Source organism: Protomyctophum parallelum (genome assembly GCF_964188405.1).
Source record: "Protomyctophum parallelum genome assembly, chromosome: 1".
Classification (NCBI taxonomy): Eukaryota; Metazoa; Chordata; class Actinopteri; order Myctophiformes; family Myctophidae; genus Protomyctophum; species Protomyctophum parallelum.
The window spans coordinates 86516333-86537847 of NC_139697.1; the positions used below are offsets into that span (position 1 = coordinate 86516333).

A 21515-nucleotide genomic window follows, 5' to 3' on the forward strand; every position below is an offset into this window, starting at 1 on the left:
GGTAACATCCCATTCAATCTAATGCACTACATGTTATAGTTGTCCATTGTAGCTCAGATTATTTATGATCAGTGTCACACATCCAAAAGCTGTATATCAGTTATCGTGTCGGCACAATATTGTCTAATAACACAGCAAAATATACTTAACTTGATTATGATTCAAGTACAGACTGCGAAGGATTTGACCCATAGGCAAACTGCAATGGATAGAGAGCGGAGCTTACCTGAGAGAGGAGGCGTGGTGGCACTTATCTTTACCAGGACTGCTGTAAGGGCCACATGTCCTTCAGCTTCACTTTACCACCCTCTATTTAATGAGGGCAGGCTCTGTTGGATGGATTAAGCCTCCTCTGGACCTTCCTTACCTCCTCCTCTGTGATAACAATATTGTTTTTGTAATTCATGACAACCATAAACGTACGCCCCTTTTCCTCTTTAAAATCACAGGTTTTAACCATGAACAGAGACTACATTCTGTCTCTGGGTTAGTCGTGGTGAGGGTCCCACCTCAACACTGAACCATAAACCATTCCACAGTAACCTGAAGTTTCATGGCAGACTCTCCCTTTATTGTGGTGTTCACATATTAGATGCGCCGTCATCCAGTCGGCACACTCAAGTTAGCCCACTGATTAATGTATTTGGGTGTCAAAGTGAATGCTAGTGTCAAAAAGAGTGCCATTTGTGTCAACCAAGGCATTTTTTTTCTAAGTATATGTTTTAAATAGTTTTCAATGGGATCACAATTATTCAGGAAATGCCAGCAGAGCGACGAGGCGCTGAGCGCCAGTTGTTGGGAGTTGAAATGTTTAACCATGTTACCTGTGGAGCAGATTCATAAATAGACATTATACAGTATAAAATGCAGAACAATATATATATATACAATACAGACGGCATGGCATGCGTTATTTGAACAGAGGAAGAACGATTTGCAAAAGTACCAATTTACAAATAACTTTTGGTTTATCAGATTGGAGTAATACAAATAATTTTAACATACTGTAGATGGGTGAGTTATATAATTAATACTTTGGCAGATATTTTTGTCTAAAATTCATAATGCTAATATTCTTGCATTCAAACAGAACGTGAACCTCTGGCTTCTTTCCAGCCCAGTAACCTTTGGAATTCTCGTGTTATTCACCCTAAAATCACAAATGGCCTGTCTGTACTTAAACTCTTGTTTGAACTCATAAATGCCACATGATGTCATACTATTTATTTCACTTTGCCAATTTAGCAAGAACTGATCTTTCAACCTTTGTTCAACAGTTAAACCAGTCAATGTTACATTTCTGAGTCAGCCAAAGGTAAGACATACCACAGTATGTCTGTTCTGCATTTTGTTGAGCGCCTTGCATTTTCAGCTGGGAAAAAACACCTTGGTGGATACAGGCCCTGCCTTATTAGTGTACATACCGTACATGGGCAGAGGTGGCATTCTGTTGATCGGACACTACTTCCATGGCTGTCAGCTGCACTGTAGATCAGTTTTAAGAATTCAGTAGCTTGACATTCTTTTGTTACTTTGGAAGTGTTGGGTAAATCCAAACTCATCCAAATTGTTCCAACTAGCCCTTACCCGTTGTGAGATATTTGCCCCCCCCCCTAGTGGCCGCGGGGGTACTGCGCCCTGGGTGCGTTTTTGCATTTTTAATTCACTAATAAATTCACTATTAATTTATAATTAGTTAAATTGGAAAAAGGGCTTCGTTAAGACCTCCATATTATTATGGTCAATGCCTGTGTGAAAAGTGGGAGTGATTGGTTCAGGCAGCGAGGAGCTACGGCAGTCACAGTGACAGACAGACACACAGACAGACATTCAGACAGACACACACTCAGACATTGACTGAATTATAGTATGATAGTATGATATCAGAATGTCATTAAGGCTATCATTGTCATTTGCCTTCACTTGTCTATTTATTTCCATGGCTTAATCAAATCAATGAGGCTATAATTAGCCAACAGGTTGGTATCAACACTGAGGTACCATGTAATTAAACATTTCTCCTCCTTCTCTACATCCCTCTCTATCCACCCCCCTCTGTCCTCCAAGTCGTCATCAGCAGTATGAGTGTAAGTGGTACATCCCACTGGCAGACCTGGCCTTCCAGGTAATGGACGACTCAGACTCCTGCCCCCATATCCAGGTGCTGCCAGAGCACGAAATCGAAGAAATGAAGATCAAGATCTCCGTTATCAAGAGTGACATTCAGAAAGAGAAGGTAACAAATGACACACTCATCCCTTATCTTCAGTCCACCCATGTAACTGAATCCATCTGCTTTTGTTGTTGTTGATTTCTATTTGTTAACATCACCAGAGGTTCGGTTTAACACTGCGAGGGTGGGGTGGATGGGGACAAAATTGTAATTATTATTAATTTGGAGCTGAAATTGGGAAATTTCAACCCCCACTCATAATAATGTCAAAGTCCACTGACTTGACTGTACACTTCTCAGTTAAAGAGTCAAAGTGGCCGTGCTGTGACCTTCTCTACCTCCCGGTCAGTCCCGGTCAGCTGAGGCAGGGGGCCAGAGCACAGGGAACAGCTGTCCGGCACAATGTTTCACGTATGGGCTGTCTTCCAAGGGTGTGCCCCCTTGATCCTTGTTGTCTGCCACACACACACACACACACACACACACACACACACACACACAATACAAAAGCCTCAACCCAGAGGAAGTGTTGATTGAATTTAACAGTGTGTTTAGTGGAAGAGCGATAGCCATCTAATTGTTTTAACAATTATATAAACAGACTTTCCACAAGGGACGCCCATGTTCACCGTACACTTACTGGAACCCTCAGCTGTTGTTTCTCACAGGCAGGGGAAGCTCCAAAACTTTTAGATTGGAAATACTTACTGATCACATGAGTCATTCTGTTGTACAGTCGTCAGTATTATGTACATGTATTACATGAATGTTTTAGGCCACTGTAACAGCACTGGCCTCAGTGTGTCGCATACAGGATTGATTGATTGATTGATTGATTCTTTATTTAAGTGTCATGCTTCCGAAGAAGCCTGGCCCATATGGACTTACAGGACACTTTTTACAGTTTACATAAACAATTACAATAAACTGACATGACGGTTTGCAAACAATGATCAAGTGAATAGCAAACTGACACTCCAGATCCTTATGAGGCAGATTACATATATACAACATAAAATAAAATACCATAAAATAAAATACAGGAACTTATTTTTATTTGAACTGTATTGTATCTCATTGCTGTCGGGCAGAAAACTATCTTCCAAAACTTCATATTTCAGGGTTTTGTGTTTCTTCATAAATTAATTCCCTACTTTGTCTACATTTGAATGAAAATGAAAGTGGTTAAGTCTGTCTGTGGGTTTTATGAATAATGAACCAACGACTAAATAATAACTAGTACCCATTGGAACACATGTACTACACATTTATCAAAAATAACAGTTTTGGAGATGAAGTCTACACAACAATGACGATAAATATTGCCTTGGTTCAGGGCCACCATGACTATTAGACATTAATATTCCTCAAAATTGGGTTTCAAAGGAGTTCTCCATCATAGAGCGCTAACGTTTTTCCATGCAGGGCAGAAGAGAGTGACCATGGCCTTTGGTAACGAGAGACTGAACTGATTGTGTGCCAGGCCCTGACTCATACTGTAGCTTCCTGGCCAGGGCTAGGGGGAACTACCCATAGATCCGAAGTCCCGTTAGTCCGAACATGCACTGCTCCCGTGCTTGCGGTTAGGTTTAGGTTTGCTCCCGTGCTTGCGGTTAGGTTTAGGTTAGGGTTAGCGATAGGGATAGTAATTTCGGAACAATGAACCTTCTGACTAATGACACGGCACCGGGCTAGGAGGGTGTGTGTGTATTTGTTTTGCCATCAATACACACACAAGTTCAAATTCTTGTATTCTTCAACAAGCACATACCTTTCTGGCTAATAACTAACTACCACAGCTAATCGATTGTGATTGCTATGTCGACCCCCCACCAATGAATCGACTGGACACCATCTCCTAATTCCAATTATAGCACTATTTGAATTCAATAGTGTGTCACACATGTACCATTTCTCCAAAGACTTGCCAAGAACCTAGACAGCGTGTTTAGACTGTGTGTGTGTGTGTGTGTGTGTGTGTGTGTGTGTGTGTGTGTGTGTGTGTGTGTGTGTGTGTGTGTGCGTGTGTGTGTGCGCGTGTGCGTGTGTGTGTGTGCGCGTGCATGCATTTAGAAAGCACCAAAGGGCCAAAGTCGCATTGAGCGTCTGAGAAAGAAGATGAACGAGCAGGAGTCATGGCTGTTACTGCACTCTCCAAATATCCCCTTCCGCATCCTCAACAAACATGGCAAGGTAAACTCCTGCTGATGTGCTAGTCTACCACCAGAGGGAGCCACTTGCTTGCATAAAGGACCCTGGTCATCTATAGGGGTCTTTTAACTTTGTAATACTGGCATTTAAAAATCTAAATCCAATCATAGTTTTAAATCTTTGAAGTCACCCTATATACATCTTTGTATAGTAGTAGTTCCAGGGACCTCCCAGAAGCAAAGATTTGAGTTAAAAACGTTCACTCTGAAAGAAAATCTATTCAAAGATGTGTGCCACATTTTCACACAAAAAAAATAGCAGACCTACAAGTTCATAGCGCAGCACTCGGTGTCGCGCTATGAGACTGTAGCTAAAGCATAACATAATGCTTAAAACACCAAAAGGGGTTCCTGCCCTACTACTGTTCTATCATTGATATTCACTCTTTGCTATATTTTCCACTTATTTACTGTATGAATGCATAGCATATAGTTTAACCATTTTAATCCTGTTCTGTCTGTGTTGTTGTGCCTCCAGAGCTATCTGTTCCTGCTCTCCTCAGACTATGAAAGGTCTGAGTGGAGGGAGAGTATTCAGAAACTACAGAGGAAAGGTACAGTACAGCCTGCAACAATGACCCCCCCCCCCCACACACACACGATACTGCAATATAAATGCAGTAAGTTTACCATTTAATACTGTGTGTGTGTGTGTGTGTGTGTGTGTGTGTGTGTGTGTGTGTGTGTGTGTGTGTGTGTGTGTGTGTGCACGTTCATCAGATCTCCAGGTTTGTGTTCTAAGCTCTGTGGAACTCCAGGTGCTCACCAGCTCCTGCTTCAAACTCCGAACTGTACATAATATTGCTGTCACCAGTAATAAGGATGGTAAGAGAGACACACACACACACACACACACACACACACACACACACACACACAGTCAGTCTCAATCTCCTCTCCCATCTCTCATTTTGAGTAGTAATCCGGCCCCCACCTATCCCTCTCTTCTCTCTTTCCGTTTTATTTTAAGAAAGAAAGAAAGAAAGACGTTTTGTATCAAAGAATTTAGGTTAAAAAATGTGTTTCTCATCTGAGCTCTAGTCCGTCTATGCAACATGTGCATGTGGGCTGCAGCCTGCCAGCCTCAGCCTGGTCCAAGCTCTCAGTTCTGCCTACATGTTTGTTTTCACTCCAGAGCTCCACACTTCACTAGTTTGGGAATCTGGTGACATTAAAGCCATCTGTTTGACCCACTCTGATCCCTGTAAGATACACTGAAGGAGCGGAAATGGCACACAACTCTTGTGTTTATGCATAGACCCAGACTCACATACTGTAGACTCACACACATGCACACACACAAATTATTTTCTCACATCATGGAAAAGTTACAATATAGTCTTTCTTTGTTTGATAGTTTGTATGCTGCTGTAGTGCTCATGTAATTTAAACATTATTTCCCGGGACAGAGCCTTTCTCTGAATTATTTGTTGAAGTAATGGATTAATAGGTTTAGTGATGTATATCATGTAATTAGACTATTTTCCCATAGAGGTTGTCCTGCTCCTTGCATCCTGATGACATCAGGGAACATTAATATTATGTGCACAGTAAATTTCAATTACAAACCAGCCATTAGTTTTAGATACGAATTAGGGTGTCAACTGTCAACAGATACCGACTAGCTAGTGTTTGTTTCATTAGCATTACTACATGCTAACAAGTTTACAGTGGACATGAATTAGTACCTGTAGTGCCAACTATTTGACCGGCACCTCATTAAACTACCGGTATTTAGTTTTTTTTGTTGCTTTTCACTAGTAGAGTTGAATATCCTGTATTTATTGGACTAGATAACAATAACGTTGAGGTTAGCCACTATTTGGACAACTCTTCCAGACCACACACTGAGCTCTGAATGAAGGATTGAAGTCATGGTCAGAATGCTCGACCCCCCCCTCTATCTCTCTCTCTCCCTCCTTTAACATTTCAGTCTGTATGGCTGTATGGCTGAGTCAATGCTCTGTCTATAGTTTGCTCAGATAGTCCATTTTCTGTACCATTAGAGGACACACTTGAATTAGTAGTCAAGCTGAATCTGTTATCATTTTATCATGTTAAACCAGTGGTTCTAAGTGAGTGAGTCAGTTGCTCTAACTGTGTTGTATTCCTGTGTGTTCCAGATGAGGAGACTCCCGGTCTCTATGGCTTTCTGCATGTGATCGTCCGTTCTGCCGAAGGCTTCAAGGAATCAGCCAGTAAGTCTTAATCAGTCAGGAATAACGTACTACATGCATGCACACACGCACTCGCCCACTCATAGGACCACTGTACATCCACACCATTACACAAAGCTTCTGTGCATAATTATGTGTGTGTGTCTGTGTGTGTGTGTGTGGGGGGGGGGGTGCGCGCACGCATGCTCACGTGTGCGTGTGGACATGCCAATATGCACATAACAGTTCACGTGACTCAGTAAGCCATTACGGTCTGGTCATGCAATTTCCCTCGCACCGTGAGGACGATGAAATGGATGGGTGGAGGCATAGTATAAAAGAGAGAGGACAAATTGGAGAAATCAAGGAGCAGAGAGGTTTGATGTTTCCTCACATTATCACATTATGATTATGCCCCAACACAGACCTGACACAGAGATAGGGAATCATGTGTGCAGTAGTGTAGTTGTAAGTGTACGTGTGTTAGTGTGGAAGAGAGAGCCAGTAAGGCATACTCTCTCAGAGAAGGTTCAGAAACGACAAAAAATGCCCCCCCCCCCTCTCTCTCACTCACTCACTCACTCACTCTCTCTCGCACGCACGCACGCACCCACGCACACACACATACACACACACACACACACTACTACTACTACCAGTAAGACACCTTGAGGGCGAGGTTGAGGTTGCATGCTCGCATCAATCTGCCTTGGTGACGGCAGACTCCTGGGCGAGTGCTGGCGCTTTGGCATGGGCGGTCAGATCAACATATGGAATGAATTCTGTACTGGCCATATATGGAGCGTGTTTTGAGTGTACAGGGTTTGATTAGGTCAGATCAACATATGGAATGTCAGAATAAGAAGGACGGGTGGGGTAGGATCAACATATGGAATGTCAGAACAGGTCAGCTCCATATATGGAGATCTAAGGGTTTGAGGTTTGAGATCAGATGTAGAGTTGCTGGCCGGCTCCGTATATGCAGATCTAGGTGATGATCCAGTCTTCTCCATGTATGGTTATCCAGGGTTAGATGAGGTCAGTGTCGTGATCTTCATATATGGAGATGGCCATATATGGTGGCGTCACTGGTGTGACCTTTTCACGAGGCGTGATGTCACAAGACGTGACCATATATGGAGACGTGATGTCACAGGGCGTAGCCATATATGGCGTGGATGACTAACTAACGGGACGGGAGATGCAGGTTTTCATAGTAAATGCGACCTACGGTCGCAACTACACAACAGAGCCATTGTGTATGTGCATACACATATAACGGTATGCGTTAACAGAGAACATGATGCCTGGCTGACTATCCAGAAGCAGGCTATGATATGTCAGTTCCATACAGCTGACACTCCATTGCAACTCTCACTGGAGTTGCACACAAGCACCACTTCAAATATCAAATATCTGGGTGAAGAAAAAAATTAAATAAAGAGTGAAATATGATTTTCTGAGTTACCATGACAACGGAAAAAGTAGTATATGTGAAAGCTGGCCAGCTAGAATGTCATGGGTAATGGATTGGAAAACTATCCTCTCTGAAAGCATGTTTGATCTTCTGCACGCACAGAGAGCTTGAAGGTTAAAAGAAAATTCTTAAGAAGTGTGTGTGTGTGTGTGTGTGTGTGTGTGTGTGTGTGTGTGTGTGTGTGTGTGTGTGTGTGTGTGTGTGTGTGTGTGTGTGTGTGTGTGTGTGTGTGTGTGTGTGTGTGTGTGTGTGTGTGTGTGTGTGTGTGTGTGTGTGTGTGTGTGCATAAGGGGGTATTGAGGTGGTTTCCCTTGATCCAATTTGAAGCGAGTTTGAACCAGAGGTCCGTTAAATTTTTACTCACGCCCCATATATGGTCATGCCGTGACATGATTTCATAAATATTAAGCCCATATATGGAGATCCCTGATGTCATCAATATTTGCCAGCAACTCCACATCTCACCTCAAACCCATATATCTCCATATATGGAGTTGACCTGTTCTGACATTCCATATGTTGATCCTTCCCCATCCATCCTTCCTCTTCGATGTCTCCCTTTTGACTGATACCTGTCCATTTATTAAACTCTAGACGGGCCTGCCCCAAAGTTATTAGTGCAGCCACGCCCAGCAGCCAGCGAAAACAGAGTTCTCAACGGGCCCGAAAATTAAAACCCGTCCCTACCTGGGCCCTCATCAAACCCTGAAATTCCATATGTTGATCTGACCTCATAAAAACCTCAAGACACGCTCCATATATGGCCAGTACAGAATTCATTCCATATGTTGATCTGACCCCCCATGCCAAAGCGCCAACGCTCGCCCAGCAAAGTCTGCTGTCACCCAGGCGGATATGTTGATCTGACCCCCATTCCAAAGAGCCAGTGCTCGCCCAGCACTAGATAGATTTTCACTGTATTTATGTCTCTTATATAGTAATCTTCTACACTGTTGCATAATAGTGGCTGAGTGCTCTCAATTCATGCATATGGAAATTAGTCGTGTCTTAGGATGTAAATGTATGACTAGAAATAACTCATTATGTAATGGCTCAGACATGTTAGTAGTTGCTAATACCCTGTTTCCAATAATTGTATATGAATGTATAATGCTTGTCCTATTCACTGTGCGAGTAATTTAGATCACATACATCTTTCTAGCAATAGGAAAGGACTTTAATTCTGCCCAGAATGTGCAAAACAATGTAGTTGAACTGGGTCACAGAGGAGCAAGCATGTAGCGTAGCATGTCCCAAAAAGAATGGAACACAGGAAAATATGGGCCAAAAGAGCTGTGCTAAACATGGAACTTTGTTCTTGTTGAAGTTCATCCATGCATGTGCGTAGTGCAATCTATACTGTTTTTCTACACTGGATTCCAGTGATGCATTTTGATTACCCTCACCGCTTATGAGCCTGGAAACGATACATTGCAGAGTGAGGGAACAAAGATGTTGGAATGCCTGGTTGCTACAATGTGGCAAACGGAGAGGAAAAAGATGTTTCCAGTGAAAGCAACCACTCTGGACTGCATTTAGCTGAATCACCTAATATTACCAGGCAGCAACAGCCACAAGGAAATAATATATAACACGTGACATACAGTACAAATGATAGGCCACAATACTACAATCTACACTAGTATTAGTGTTATTGAAACAAAGACATTTTAATGAAAAAAGCGGAGATCCGGGCACACTTAGTAGTTAAAAAGGAGGAAAACTTTATTAAACAGACATGTTTCGACCTATACCGGTGCAGCCCTGATGAAGACCGGTATAGGTCACAAGCCACAAATAGCCCTCTACAAGCTAACTAGATCTGCTTCCTTATGTGGACAGTAGTCCACATAAGGAAAGTAGTCTGCAAAGGTAAAGTAGGTTGACTAAGGAACACAATCCACATTAAATTGAATTTGTAGATCGGATCCCTATTAATTTAATCATCAAAATTCTTATAAACTGAGCCTGTGGTGACCTGACAATTAGGTCGCATTCATACCAGAGAGCTTTGCTGCGATTAAAACGAATCCTGCTGCGCATTGTCAGAAAGTGCGCTTCGTTTGGCAGGTGTGAAGGCTCATTCGAATCCTAATGCGCAGCAAATAACCGCATTTTACTCCGCCCAAAAACGTGGGTTTCGCTTCGCTTCGAATCGCACTTGACTACGATTCGGTGCAGGTGTGAATGCAATCCGCAGTAAATAAAGGAAATGAAACAAACATAATGTGGCGGGTGAGGAGCTGAACACAGTTGGAGACGGTTAAGGCATATTTTACGCAGCGCAAAGATGTCCCGTTACTGTGGATAGACGTGGTCGAATAAGGAGACTGAAGCCCTGATCGAAATGAGGACGTGTACATTAATCAATTGCTTAAGAAAACACATAAAAACACTGCAGTGTATTATAGCCTACATAATATTCTGTCTGTCTGTCTGTGCGTGCGTGCCGTAAACATGGAGTGCTGTCACTGTGTGGGACTGGGGAGTTATATCAGTGCGCTCATGCAGCGCTGTGCCTCCATGCCCAAAAGAACAGTGTGTGGCGGCTGCGTGCGTAGAGAGAGAGAGAGAGAGAGGGGGGGGGGGGGGTCCCAGACGGCACGACACATGCACGTTATGAGTGTAATTTTATCACCATAGATTTCACTGTGTAGGCTATAGTTTATGAATGGAACACATTGATAAAGGTCCCCTCTGCTGCGTTTCCAATTGCTGCGAATGACAGTGTGAAGGCAAACCCCAGCCAATTAAAAATGCAATAATCCCAATTCCCCGCCCATACGGATCTGAGTCTACCGAAGTATTAGGTGAGAATGTGACCTTAGATGACATCCTCCATTCCAATCGCAATGAAAACTCTTAGTAGTTTGTCCTATTTCTTAAGGCCCTTGGCGCCACTTCTAGGACACAGAAAGAGCTCTCTAAATATGTTCTATTTTGGCCCTCGTTTAATTTTTAATTTAAACCTAGGCACACAAACCCAGATCACATTAGATGGAAAGAAGTTCCAGTGAAACCGTAATGCCTGATTCATACTTGGTTGTGCGTCGTGTTGTGACCAAACACCACAGATGTAGTATTAGTATCCTATTGGTGGAGGCACCCATGTCTGTGTCTATGCATGTCTGTGTCTAATACATACACGCACTTCCTATTTTCTCCACGTTTGCCTGTATTTCCTCCCCTGTTTCCTGTATGATACAATGCACAAGCTGTGTGAGACTGTTCTGTTAAATATGAACTGTAACAGATTCTGACAGTTTGATAAGGAATCTTTAGCTCTTGCTTGTTCCCTCAATAGAAGAACTGCATAATAATTGCTCTGCCGTGACTAAAAGATATGGCAAGAGATGTGGCATTTTGACTGTATAGAGGGTATGCGCATGCATATAGTGAATGGCAGATCGAGTGGCAAATTGAGTGGCAAAGTGAGTGACAAAGTGAATTGAATGGTGTTTAAAGTCATTTCATGCAATGAAATCTGTCTTTTCTGTTTGGATGTATGGGCTGTCAAGGCCAGAAAGTAGTTTTTTGACACTCAGTAGGCGTTCCCGCATAACTTTCTGGTATGATGATGATGTCACGCGCATACCCTCTATTGTGCTGATGAAGACGAGTTGGCTTCTGTGTCATACACAAATGTTTGCTCTGGGCAGCTGTATACCTCAGCTGTGTGTGTGTGTGTGTGTGTGTGTGTGTGTGTGTGTGTGTGTGTGTGTGTGGGGGGGGGGGGGGGGGGGGGTGTGAGTGAGTTCCATGCATGTCCTCCACATGGTATCAATATCAATACTTAAACATTTCTTCATGACATTCATTGAAACAGTTTCATTCATTAAAACAGTAAAGTGGAGACTGTGCAGACAAGCAGAAGTATATCCAAATTATGTTTATTTAATTTAATTTTATGAGCCTCAGCCTAAAAAACAATCAAATTGATTGTTTTTGTGTGTTGGTTGGACAACCAATGAAGGCTGATGTTGACAACACATCCCAAGGGAAGCTGAAATTGCTGTTTGACTGCTTTCTATCTTAAATGGAGGCCCACACTGCCCCACAGCACTAGATTGGTGAAGAGGAAATATTGCTTTAAGTCTCATAGATATTGATCCAATTTTCTCAATGCCTGAGTGTCACCTTGACACGTATCTGTTGGACAGGATTTGTCAATTTCATTATGATAACTAGTTTCCTGTCTGGGTATGTTATTCTGTAACCCTGTTTGAAGGTCACATCTATTTCCTTATGTTCTTTCTTACAGACCTATACTGTACCCTGGAGGTGGACTCCTATGGATACTTTGTCAGCAAGGCCAAGACCCGTGTTTTCAGAGATACCACAGAACCACATTGGAATGAGGTCAGTTAACAAGAAATCTCTGTGTCCAAGTTCTAACTCCCCATCCAATGGCAAACAAATGTTTTACATTTCTTCCTCCGATGTAATGTAATTCAACAGGAGTTTGAGATTGAGCTGGAGGGCTCCCAGTGCCTGCGGATACTGTGCTATGAGAAGTGCTATGACAAGTCAAAGCTCAACACGGGTGACGACAATGAGATCGTGGACAAGATCATGGGCAAAGGGCAGGTCCAGGTAAGGACAAGAGACCACACCCTCACCTAGTGTTGCCTGGATCATAGGCACCATCGCACAAACACCACATCCAAGCCCGGTCCAATTACAATTCAGCCATTTAGCAGATGCCCTTTTCCAGAGCGACATAGAAGTGCGGTCCACCGTACTAGAGATCAGATCAGTAGTGTGGCCCAATGATTGCTTCGAGGTCTCAGCCATTTCAGCCATTTCAGGTTTTTGTTCTAATGCAAAAATCTGTTTCACTAAATGAACACACTTTGTAGTAGCGTTGTTTTTTAATTAAGAAGAGAAAAAGGTCCATATGTTTTACGTATATAGGAGAAATATATATTTCAAGTGCTGTCCTTTTTGTCCATCACTGTCCCCCAACCAGTTGAACTTCATCTTATGAATCTGGGTCAAGGTGGAGGCCTTTTTTTTTTTTTTTTTTAGTACTTAAAATGCACTTGTACATTACCTTGTTTCTTAACAAACTCTTTGAAGAGTAAATTGTCTCACTCATATAACTTTGAGAGTTTTTAACTAGAGTTAAATGAACACTGGAGATTTTACTGTGTAGAATCCTGGTTTACCACTGCCACTTTGTGGCAGGCCTCAACCGGTTCACTTTGTTCCCCATTAGAATGGGCAGCTACAAGCTCCAAATTAATCCAACCACCCACCGAACTGGGTGGGTGGATTACAACAAAATGACGTCACTGAGTAGCAGTGATAAGTGGTGGGATGGTCACGTCATTACATGTAGCTGGCAGCGGTGGCCGAACGGTTTGCGGAACGGTCTTGATATCGGAAGGTCGCTAGTTCCTATCCCCGGACCGGCACGTTAAAATTACCACCGCTGAAGTGCCCTTGAGCAAGGCATTGAACCCCTACCATGAAATGTTCTATGAGCAGGGCCTGGCTGTAAACAAGTTATTGAGCTTAGTCCAGTTACCCTGGGTAAACATTTGCTTTGCTTTTTAGCTGTTTTCCGGAACCAGAGGGAGGCATGGTCAACCCTGAATGAGTATGATGGTGTCTTTAGGAACTTTAGGTGGATGAGGGAGTTTGGTGGGTGGATTAATGTCTGTTGTTTGCTCCTCCCCATTGTCTCCGTGATTCGTATTGAGTTTGTTTGCCAGAGATGGTTGGAATGAAGGAATGTGTCCCTGTGCTTTGGAAAGCGTGTTTAAATACAGTAAACCAACCAGCCCCACCAGCATACACGCATGCACGCACACATGCACGCACACACTCCCAGGGACCTTTGGCTTTTTGAGGGAGCTGCATCATGGCTCTGTGTCGCCTGGGAGGAATGTTTATTTTCTCTAACATAATACATTCAGAGACATGTCACTTCGGAGACATGAGTCATGGTTACATCATTGTCACAGTGCCTATAGACTATTAGAGACACACAGTTCATCTGGCGACTTTAAGGGCAAACTGTCTAGTTTGGTATTCAGTACTGTTTGAATTTAATCTGGTCTGTTAAAGGTATTAAATGTTTCTAATCGGCCTCATTGTGGTGCTATAACAGGTCGCAACAAACCCCTGGGTGGGCAGCCTGGCCTGGCGGGGATCTGCACTCAGAGGAGTGCACTTTTCTAGTCTATGACTCTGCCAGTTCTCTCTTCCCTTCTATATCTCAAACACCATACACCATATAGTAATAATAACATGTCAAAGTTTTAATGACCTTTTTTAATTTTAAATGTTTTGGTATTCAGACAGCCAGCAATGGGTGTAGTCTCTGTGACAAATCTAGGGGCCGCAATCTGCAGATTGCTTATAGCAGCTTTAAGTGACTAAAATGTCACTTCTTTTGGTACTGCTCTACAGACCACCTCTCAGCACTTCTCTTTGTCTCATTCTGAGTGTATTTTCCTGTCACTGTTGTGTGTCTGTGTAAATAGGATACGGTAAGATAAGTGCATGGGCAGAAAGAGAATGAACTGTTCCTCATAAGTTCAAGTTGCCTGCAATGGGCCAAGACATTGCCTGTGCTCCTCCTTCAGACGCTAGTGCCAGTCAGAGAGAATGCCTGCTGCTGGTCCCACTGGTTGCTTCTGCTGGGAACCTCCACTCCCAGCCAACAGCCACGTCCACAGGCTACAGCCAAGAACAAATACAGTACATGCACCACATGTCACAGAGAGAGAGAGAGAGAGAGAGAGAGAGCAACACAGAGAGAAGGGTAGAAAATAACCACTTTAAACATGCATGGCATCGCTGATCTGACCATGCCATTGGAGGCAAAATGAAAATAGCTGATCTACAATCCAAGAGTGTGTGTGTGTGTGTGTGTGTGTGTGTGTGTGTGTGTGTGTGTGTGTGTGTGGGACTACTTTTGGAGCTATGACTCATCAGTATGAGAGAGGATAAAAAAATAACCTAATGATAAGATATTGATATTCATGTGATGTTATCAGCTAATGAATGGAGAAGATACAACTGACATCAAAGAGAATCAGTTAGTATCCCTTAGGCGATGATGGTAGAATCATCCACAAACTCTGTGAACTAAGTACTACCAAATCTTCACAATTCAGATACAGCCTGTCTGGTACTTGTCTGTTGACTGTTAATATAGATAAGGTCAACAAATCTGTTAGCAGTTAACCCCAAGGTTGAGGCTTCACTAAAGGCCTGCTGAATATACTGCAGCTTTGCAGACAAAACTGGCAAGGCTCTGTTTCTAATTCCACATCATATGTTTTAGGAACATCATGATGGCATTGCTGTGTCAAAAAAGAAAGGCAATACTTCACGTGCCGTGGATGTGGGCGAGTGAAGGAACCTGAATGTTTCTGAGTTGTTCAGAGGGCCATAAGTCCGTGCTCCTCCAGAGCGCATACCTAAAGACTAATTCGCAGCCCCGGTTGTTTTCTTTTCTTGGTCAAGCTGCGTTTTGGAAGGAGCCAGGGATGTTTTGCTTTGCTCTCTGGAGGCCATGTGATTTATTTAGCGAGCCTGCAGAATACTGGCTGACCGTAAATAGGCATATCAGCCTGAAAGGGCCTCATCGCCCACTACTGTTCCTCCACATCGCTCTGATGAGAAAGTCAATATCACCGGTGACAACCAGCCAGCATGACATGGGAGGCGTTATGGTTTGGGCTACATGTTTCATAGATGTTTCATGTTGACAGCGGGTTGAAGGCTCTTAGGGTTTTTTCCAGATGTCCTAGTCTACAAATGATTTGTCTTTTATGTACTGTACATAGTGCTGCTAATAATCCTGTATGTACTGTATAGACGTTTACTGTAAATAGAAACTACTGTATTAATGGGAACTAAGGATTTATCATTCATCTATATTTATGGTGATGGGAAAGCTGGGGAAGCTCTCAGTAGTACTGCTTCATGATTCGTGAGTTGGTCTGCTGGTATTTGTTTTTATGGATCTCAGTTTCAAACGCACACACGCAGTATAGTGACATGGCATTGATTGAGTTTCTTGTCCACAAGGGAAAAGGCCACTATTTATTTCCTGTCCTTTACTTAGCATATCCCTGAGGGGATAACCTCTGACCTTCAGGATCACTTCGCTAATCTTCCATTAAATGGCAACAAGATTTGGGTTAAAACTCCCTCCTGCCTCTCAAAACCAGAAACGCACATGAATTCTCAATTAGCTAGGGCAGGCTGTTTTGAAACCTGATTCCTGCAAGGTTGCAAGTTCGTTTGCATTTAGGAAAGCATCCACTTTCAATCGTTTCCTCAAGCTGGTATTATGCCTTGCTCGATGTTGCTCCCTATTGATCATCTTGTGGTGAAATAAACTTGCAATTAGTGACTTATTATTGACAGCCATTATCTAAATATATTTCTGACGACCATGAGAGCCAGCACTCAAAAGCTTCCAAATCTTTCCATAGACTGAATGGTAGTTTAAGTTATTCATACTTTTTTGCTTCACATTGCTAAATGTCTTTATTTGCTTAAAATCAGTTTTAAGTGTGCTTTTTGAACACAATTAGAATATTAATTCAATTTCTGACTATACCTGGATCATTTTCAGTGATGCTACCAAGAACACAATGTCCTACCTAGACTCACTGTGAGTTAAGAAAATAATTTGCAATACTTTATATTGCCTTTACAAGCCTTGCTTGCTTTTTTGTGATGCAGAAATGCCTCATATCAGCAATCACCAAGCAGTGCTTTCATCTAGTGACCACCATCACCCAGCACCCCCCTTAGGCTTGCTGCCTTCACGCCCTCTTCTGGTTTATCTGAGAGAATGCTGTGTTGTCTTTCCTACACCCATCAGCGTCCTGCGTACCTCCCAGTCCTTCGCTTCCACTTCTCTTCCATGGAAGACTGAAGATTGGAGAAAATGACAGGAGTTGCTTTTTGAGTGGTTCTAACCACATTGCTTTCCTATAGAAAGCAATGTGTGTCCCTATGTCCCTACGTGTATGTGTCCGTCCAAGCACGGAAATAGCGTTTGTTGACCACCAAGTGTCACTGTTGCGCAGCCTAACACACACACACACACACACACACACACACACACACACACACATCTTAGCTGTCCATCGCTGCTTACTTGGTGTGGCTGTTGGGAGAAGGAGGAGAGCCAGTACAGTACAGTACAGTACAGTACAGTACAGTACAGTACAGTACAGTACAGTACAGTACAGTACAGTACAGTACAGTACAGTACAGTACAGTACAGTACAGTACAGTACAGTAGTTAGTTCAGACCAGTCTGATTTTTTCAGCAATCTCGGTTAGGTAACACATGCCTGCTGAGACCACAAATAGCCATCGCTTTGCCCCATGGCTGAGAGCAGTCATGACCTGGCTGGCTTCCATGCACGTTTGATAGCCCAGCATCACAGGGCTAGGCTCTGCATGCTCTGTATTCTGTGCAGTGTTATTTCTCTCGTGCTGTGTGTCCATTGAGGAGGCACTGTGTTCTCTACAGGAGGAGCATTTTGTCCTGCACTGATTCGCTCTGCTGTCCAGAGACTCTCAAATCCTTACTTCAGTGTTATACTCATAGTAATCCGATGTTGTAATTTGTACATGATGTCCCCCAGCAAAGGCACAGAACCTCGACCTCCTGAACCCAACCCAACTGCAATGCTTCACCACATAGACGTTCCTTCCCTGGTCGCATCCTCCCCCTGCTCCACCACGCTGGGGGTTGTTTTTATTGGTCTGTATTACAAGAGCAAGCTCTGCGTTATTGGGCCTCGATAAGCAGTAACCTGATCTATTTGAACCGCTGCCCAGAGACAATGGGAGCCAGAGAGCTGAGGCATTAAGAGAGAAGAGGGTAAAAAAACGTTTGTGGGTTCCTGGCAGCTCTTACCACCATCTCTAGAACAAAGGAGCTACATTTTGTTGCTATGCTAGTTCCATTAGCCGGCATCATTGTAAACCGGTTTACACAGTGCAGAGGGGGTTGTAAAAATTTGAGGCAAGCGTCCGTCTGCACTTTCTAAACTTTATGATGAGAGCCTAGCTTCCCACCTGAAACACAAGATGCTGCTTATAAAGAAAATAAAAAAATAAATGTATGGGCCGCCCACACCAAAAACAATAACAATAATATAGATAATATAAGATTTGAAAGAAGGTTTTATACATTAGAGCCCATCTTCACCACCTGTTATTGTTCTGACAAAGTGTAGAATCCCGCTGCACAGGCTGGGGTTGAGTAACCTATCAACTGTATTCTTACATAGGAGTTATGTTTCTTGGGAGTCTGTGTAGTGTAGCTACAGCGTTGTTATTTGACATAGTCTGGCTTTGACATGCTTCTGGAAGCATTTGTTTACTGTGGAGGTTAGTGCCAGTCCGGCACTGGGATGATTGTGGCAGATTTAAAGTATGATGAGACGCTACTCTCACAGAAGGATTGGCTGACAAATATCCATAAAACACTGTGTTGCACAAGCTCTGAATACCTGCACTGGAATGCTGTCTAGCCATCAAATTATTATTATTTCTTGATGTGATCAGCCCTTTAGAATCTTATTTCTTTTTTTGGAGGATGGTGTAGGGGTGTAGGGGTGTGTGTGTGTGTGTGTGTGTGTGTGTGTGTGTGTGTGTGTGTGTGTGTGTGTGTGTGTGTGTGTGTGTGTGTGTGTGTGTGTGTGTGTGTGTGTGTGTGTGTGTGTGTGTGTGTGTGTGTGTGTGTGTGTGTGTGTGTGTGTGTGTGTGTGTGTGTGCGTGCACTTTAGTGACTAATAGGTCCTATCATGCAGCACTGAGATCTGTCATGTTTCCACCCCACACACCCCCTGCAGCCATACACACTCATCTGTCAACACTGACAGATGAGGAAACCACCGTATGTTTTCTAGCCCCCCGGAGAGTGAGAGACACACACACACACACACACACGTACACACACTGCCCTAATGGGAGAAGGGGTAATTCCATGTAATTGTTATCAATAACTCCAGCCTGCTCTGTTGTCATATGCTTTATTTGCTTGTGTCTCCTTTGTTTGGGTGTCTTTGCAGGGGGAGGGGTATTACATGTCGTGTATGTTGTTTGGGTGTCTTTGCAGGGGGCGGGGTATTACATGTTGTGTATGTTGTTTGGATGTCTTTGCAGGGGGCGGGGTATTACATGTTGTGTATGTTGTTTGGATGTCTTTGCAGGGGGCGGGGTATTACATGTCGTGTATGTTTTTTGGGTGTCTTTGCAGGGGGTGGGATATTACATGTGTATGTTCTAGCACCAAAGTCTGCATGAGAGCTCTGTTAGATACTGTACTACACCTAAACTCAGAAATTGTGCTCTCAGTTGTCCCCGCACTAGATTTGAACAACATTAACCCTGGCATCCCTATTATAGGGAATTTAGTTCAAAATTACAAATTATAATAATAATCTATCTATAAATGCACCAAGTCTCTGTGTGTTTGTGTGTATGTCTATAAACCACATAACTCGGGAACCGTTCGCCCCACCGTTCCGGCGTTCCACACCACCACAGGGAGTGCAGTGCCTGGTATCGAGTCCGTCATACATCGTTATCCAGAACCAGCACAAAAGCCTCTGGACAGAGCCAAATTATATCTCCATATATGGAGCTGGCCTGTTCTGACATCACATTGACACAAAAGCCTCTGCCCGGGCTCTTGACGGGGCCCAAATTAGCCAATTGATCACACCTGATCAGCCCCAGATATGGAGCTCGCCTGTTTTGACATCACAATGAGTTCTGACATCCAGAAAAATAAGTGCAGACACATACAAAAAACTAAAAAAAAACATTGCAGAACTCCATATATGGGCATAAAATGGACACGGACATAATAACTGGGTGGGGCATTCATTTCCAACTTCGTTCCAAGTCAAAGCCAAAGTTTCTAGTTTAAGAAATTGCTGATCTACAAGCTTAAAATGCATCATGACATGTGAACTTGTAGAGTAAACCGTCATCTAGCGTCTATTTCCAAATATCCGAAGTATAAAATGGTTAATTTCTAGTGTAAAACTTGCAACAAGGCTATGTCTTTAACCAGTCAGTCACTGTCTGTCTGAGCATATGGGGCTGTTTATTGATGGGCTTTTGTCTTGATCAGTGGAGCTGATGGCAGCCGTCTGGCTCTTCTGACAGACAGTGGAAAGAAGAACGTTCTTCATGCCTTTAGCCTTTGTGCCGTGCCCTGTGTACAGTTAACTAACTATTCTTCTGTAAGAACCATCAGATCAGACAAGGCCGAATGACTTGGAAGGAAAACATAATTGTGGTCCAAATCAATATAATAACTGCATAGACACACTGGTGACGGTATATGTTTCACAGTACGCCCGCAGTGGTTCTCAAACATTTCAAGTTCAAGTTCCCCATAACTCTGGTCAAAATGGTCAATCTTCGAGTTACAGACCTTTTAGATCTATTTTGGAACCCCCTCAAGGAACCCTGAGGGTCCCTGGACCCCACTCTGAGTTTGACTGTTGAATGACTGTTAACTGAATTTTACCAACCTCACAGAGTCTAATTATTTTGTATAGTGCAAACATACAAGAAAGGATTCTGTTTCTGATGTAGGAAGGACGGCATGGAGGGAAATGCACTTTGGTCTATTGGTCCAGGAGATTTGTCTACTGACCCATTAATTTATCCTGCTAGCAATCATACAAATTCACACACAGTGTGGTTCACTGTTATGGTTGACCTGCTGTAATGTCTAGGCTGTTCAGGGTAATTGGTCCTCCTTATAATATTACATAAGCATGTGGAAGCTGAAATGATTGGCAACAGGTGTGTGTGTGTGTGTGTGTGTGTGTGTGTGTGTGTGTGTGTGTGTGTGTGTGTGTGTGTGTGTGTGTGTGTGTGTGTGTGTGTGTGTGTGTGTGTGTGTGTGTGTGTGTGTGTGTGTGTGTGTGTGTGTGTGTGTGTGTGTGTGTGTGTGTGTGTGTGTGTGTGCCCGCGCGGACATCTGCCTGGAACATGCATTATGCTGTGCATCCATGGATAGGAGAAAGGGGTGGGTCGTGGAATGGGGGATGGTGGCCAATTATGTGATGCTTCAAGTTAAAAGTGAGAACAAAGGAGATCCTCCAGCCAGAGAAAATGTGATGTTCTCTAGAGAGTGGGAGAGAGACCGCATTAACAGCCCACTCACATTCACTAGTGTCTTTGTCTTTACAGGGTTGCAGAGTTTGACAAATAATTGGAAAGCGCACCCTAACCTAACGAGAGCATTGGAAGTGAGAAATACTAATTTTCCACTGTCGGATAGCCCACCATAGTTCAAAACCTCCCTTTCCAACCACAGGAATAAGAGTTAAGTCTTATGAAACCATAGTCCAATCACAACCACTTAACCTCACTCTTAACATTATACTGGACTGGATCATTGTTGGATCCAATACTGATCCTGTTCTGGCTCAGTGGTCCCAGCATGTTGTGCTTTTTAAGTTATGCTTTTTATTTTATAAATGTTT

At 43.2% G+C, this 21515-nt stretch overlaps 1 protein-coding gene across 3 annotated transcripts in view; it reads left to right on the forward strand.

Annotated features, from left to right (window-relative positions):
• abr (ABR activator of RhoGEF and GTPase) overlaps nt 1-21515 on the forward strand; it is a 128801-nt gene that overhangs the window by 72425 nt on the left and 34861 nt on the right. For all 3 annotated transcript variants that reach the window (XM_083785261.1, XM_083785263.1, XM_083785262.1), the window contains 7 exons: nt 2068-2236; nt 4247-4366; nt 4862-4937; nt 5104-5208; nt 6507-6581; nt 12278-12375; nt 12475-12609. In XM_083785261.1, coding sequence (XP_083641387.1) covers nt 2068-2236; nt 4247-4366; nt 4862-4937; nt 5104-5208; nt 6507-6581; nt 12278-12375; nt 12475-12609 — 778 coding nt within the window. The remainder of the gene's footprint in view (nt 1-2067; nt 2237-4246; nt 4367-4861; nt 4938-5103; nt 5209-6506; nt 6582-12277; nt 12376-12474; nt 12610-21515) is intronic.